Source organism: Branchiostoma floridae, chromosome 9 (assembly GCF_000003815.2).
Source record: "Branchiostoma floridae strain S238N-H82 chromosome 9, Bfl_VNyyK, whole genome shotgun sequence".
NCBI classification, from domain to species: Eukaryota; Metazoa; Chordata; class Leptocardii; order Amphioxiformes; family Branchiostomatidae; genus Branchiostoma; species Branchiostoma floridae.
This window is the reverse complement of record NC_049987.1, coordinates 12,694,800-12,699,046: the sequence shown is the minus strand read 5'-3', so window position 1 is coordinate 12,699,046 and position 4,247 is coordinate 12,694,800. Positions and strand designations below refer to the sequence as shown.

Here is a 4,247-nt window from a genome sequence, read left to right as displayed (position 1 = left end):
TGATGCAAAACCTGTTGTGATATTTTAACTACATTCAACTTTACTCATAGCTATTACCGGTAACACATCTTTACACTTGTGCCTGTAAGGCAAGTTCCACTTGTTTGTGATATCATTGCAGATTGCTTCTCTAACTAAGAATTATGCTTGCAGCAATAAAAAGCTTTGCTAATAGTTATATTTCCTGCTAATGCACTTTTGCTTTCTTGCTTTAATGCTTGGTACCACAGAGGCAAAACAGGGTGAGTGGCCACAGCAGACCGCATTGCATGTTTTGATTGCCTTTGAAAGATGTTGTGCTCACATTGATTTGTTTCAGAAAAACGCCCTTGAAGCTGTCTCAAGCACCATTGGTAGAGGTTTTCTCTCTAACTTAAAAGGCCGCAAAGGAAAACGTGCAAAGAGGGTAGACCCTGAAGCAGTGTTCTTTCAAACATTATCACTTTTAAGTGTACTTTTTTTTGTGTCACACACGCACGACTGTTGCATAGAATTATGCACTGTGATTTACAGCTCGCACAGTCTCTTGAGCCCAAATCCCCTACGCGGTTGGTTGCTACTGCCGCCGCCATGTTCTGGCATGACGATTCCGATCCCAACTTCAGAGTCAAGTCAGCTGTGAGTAAATGGAAACACCAGACCTTTGCCCACCGGGAACAGCAGGGGAAGGTAACAGCCTGCTAGATACTCCCTCTGATGGAAACTGGCGGCAGTGCAGGAAGAAAACTTTGGCATCAGAATTATGTCTCTACGTTTTGATGCTGGAGTATTCCTCTGTTGATCTGTCAGTGGCAACAGTTGGAAATGTTAATAGCAGCGATCATCTAGCTAGACCCATACTAACTCACGCCAAAGCTGACTCTTTGCATGCCCCATCAACATTTATACAATAATCACTCTCTTCACCAAGAAAGTGTGAAGTTACTCTAAGGACCAAGCTCTTCAAGATAGCAGCTGGTAGTTGATGCAATATCCTCCTTCTGGTTGGATAAAAGTCTCTGGAAGCTGAAGTCAGCAGTGAGATAGACACAAAGCAGTTGTGGACTGCACACATCACTAACTTTTGGCGACCCTGCACTGGACCCTGCAGCTAGCCGATCACACCCCCTTGACCCAGTGCCTTTCATGAGCAAGGACGCTTCACTGTCGTGTTTCTGTAGAAGCGCCTGGACTCAAGTCAGGTCAGCTGTGGTCCAAGGGTCCACATGTCATTCCATGTAAACATGAAGATAAAGGCTTATTCACTTGTATTTTTCCTTCCTTGTGCTCCTAATATCAGCTTTTTTAAATACTGAGTGAACTGCCTCAGGCACACAATATACTGTAATGTTATAATAAAGTTCAGTTGTTGCTAACACTGGTTGATGTTGTAGGAAATGGAACAGATGATTGCTGAGGGAGGAGATGATGCCAAGACAGTGGTCCATGGCATGGCACCCAAGCCTCTCCACAAACTCATCAGTGAACACAAGGATGTGGTGAAAGTTCAGGTAACACAATCAATCAGCTGTAGTTAATTCTATGGGTCAAGTTGATTGCTGTTGGTTTTCTCTAATTGGAATTTTGTTTAATATTGATTTCAATTTACAAAAACTATTATACCCCTAGACTGGCAGGAATTAGATACATCAGTACTGAATGACCTACATGTATGCCATATATTTCTGCTAGGTTGCACTGAACAACATTGTGAATGGCCTGAAGGTGGACTGTCAGGAGCTGCTGGAACAGTTCAAGGGATATGAGGAGCTCTGGACAGGGGTAGGTGTACAACGTGTACGAATGTTCAAGATGTAAAGCACTGTTGAGAAGTGGCTACTCTCAGCTTTTATGCTCTATATCATGTCTACTTGAGACAGGGCAGTTGACTTTGGTGCAATGTCAGACAACTTGTTATATGTTACATTTTTAGGTCTCATCTTCTAATTCTGATATAAATTTTATTCTCAGGATCCGGAGGAGCGCGTGCAGGAGTTCCTGAAGATGGAGCCCATCCTGTCGGAGTTTGAGTTCCACATCCGCCACTACCAGGAGATGCAGACCATGATAGAGGCCATGCCGCCTGATTACCGCATCGGCGCCATCATCTGCCTCACAGAGAACATCCAGATGGCCCTGAACACTGAGACTCGCAACTGGAAGCTGGCATTTGGCAAGGCTCTGAACAACAAGGCTGGCATAGACATGCAGGTTAGATACTAGTCCTGGCTACTATTCTTTAAATCATTTATACTCAGGAAAGACTTCATGCTATACATTGATCACTGCAGGTATATGTAGTAACTGAAATTGTTGCAATATAACGTATACGTGTAGTATTAGATTGTACCTTTTGTTGTATATACATTGCCATACATTGTCACTGATGCAATTGTTGCGCAATAAACCATTTATCTATCTATCTATCTATATTAGAACAAGCTGTTTCATACTGACCTATTAATCTTTCAGGACATCTTCGACTTCATTGAAAACCTCAACAAGCGTCTCCAGCGACCAATCAATGACTTGGATGACGTTCGTGGTGCCATGGCGGCTCTCGGAGAGATCCGTGAAAATGAGATTAGGATCGACATGACCATCGGACCAATTGAGGAGTCGTATGCACTGCTCAATCGCTTTGAACTGACCTTCAATGATGGGAATGCTGAGAGAGTGGACACCATTGGGTACCAGTGGAAACAACTTCAACAAGTGGTAATGTCATTATTATTGTAACTTACTCATGTATGTACTCTTTGATACTAGACTTTTTTCCTCCATTTTTGAAACCGCTGGTTATTTGGCTGATGCCAGTATGTCAGCATCAGAATTCAGTTATCTCATCGCCTTTGCTTTACTAACATGTATGACAAAAATGGACCAGGATCATTTGGAATGGAATATGCTGATTGTGCCCTTCATGCCATTTCAGAGCACCGACATATCCTCCAAACTTTTGGAGATTCAAGCCCCCTTCAAGGGAGACCTGCTCAGTGGGGTTGAGAAGTTCATCGTGGAGGTGGATGACTTTACTGCTGAATATGATGTCAAGTAAGTAAAATTACGTTGTGCAATGGTGCATCTTACCAGTACAACATTCCGCCATGTATAAACACTTGTTTTATCTGTTCATCTGTAGTCTCTTTGTACCATTCTAAACTTTTTGAGTCCAGTTGAGAGTTAGATACTGTGTGCACTACAGGGCTTAGTCTGTCATTAGATAATGATTATTCTGCATCTTCTCAAAGGGGACCCAACATCAAAGGCATCACACCACGTGAGGCCTCGGACAGGCTGACCATCTTCCAGGCCCGGTTTGACGAGCTGTGGCGGAAGTACACCACCTACAACGGGGGAGAGGACCTGTTTGGTCTGGCCATCACCGAGTACCCTCACCTGCAGCGTATCCGCAAGGAGCTGGCTCTGCTGCAGAAGCTGTACACATTGTACAACAATGTGAGTTCTACTCAATTCCCTCCCTTCAGTTAGACTGATATTAAGTATCTGGCAAAATGGAGTAATGCCTATTAGTATTCTAGACATTACCCAATTTAATGTTTGATAGTGACTTTGAGTATAGGTGCAGATATCTTCAATAAAGCAGTATTAGCAACTTTGATGGTCTGTCTATCTACATCAATTATTGCAGTTCCGTTAACTTTGTTGAATGTATGGATTTGCCCCTGACAGGTACTGGATACAGTGGATGGATACTACGACATTCCTTGGGTTGACATTGACATTGACAAGATCAACAACGAGCTGATGGACTTCCAGAACAAGTAAGTGAAGAAAGCTGCATGGCAATGACACTGAACTCTAACACTGACGACGTACTTAGCTGCGACACCTATTGTCTTAAAATGAACACTTTTGTGGCACTGACAACACTTTTGCATCGTACTATACTTAATGTGCTGTTTCCCAGTAGGATAATTTGCTGACTAATGTTGCTAGAAAAGCTCACAGCTTGTTGCTTTTTCATCACTGTTGCACTTGCTCACATGTCTGCGGAAGGCTGGAGAGGGAGTAAGTAGCATAACACAGGTTTTCTCCGTGGTGCTGAAATATAAGCTGTGGGTTTCCAATGAATGTACAACAGTACATACATCTCATGGTCATGCTCACAAACTAACAACAGCACTCTGGCACATATCTATCACAATCACAGTTCATAAACAATGGTTAGGAAACTAACATGTCTATCTTAGACAACAATAAAACTTACTTTTCTCGATGCTCTCGACATCCAGGCCCTATGGCCT

The 4,247-nt window shown here is 42.9% G+C and overlaps 1 protein-coding gene across 1 annotated transcript in view; it reads left to right on the top strand.

Annotated features, from left to right (window-relative positions):
* LOC118422160 (dynein heavy chain 5, axonemal-like) overlaps nucleotides 1–4,247 on the top strand; it is a 64,291-nt gene that overhangs the window by 27,766 nt on the left and 32,278 nt on the right. The window contains 7 exon segments of the mRNA XM_035829677.1: nucleotides 1,374–1,490; nucleotides 1,672–1,761; nucleotides 1,951–2,190; nucleotides 2,452–2,697; nucleotides 2,915–3,033; nucleotides 3,231–3,438; nucleotides 3,673–3,764. Coding sequence (XP_035685570.1) covers nucleotides 1,374–1,490; nucleotides 1,672–1,761; nucleotides 1,951–2,190; nucleotides 2,452–2,697; nucleotides 2,915–3,033; nucleotides 3,231–3,438; nucleotides 3,673–3,764 — 1,112 coding nt within the window.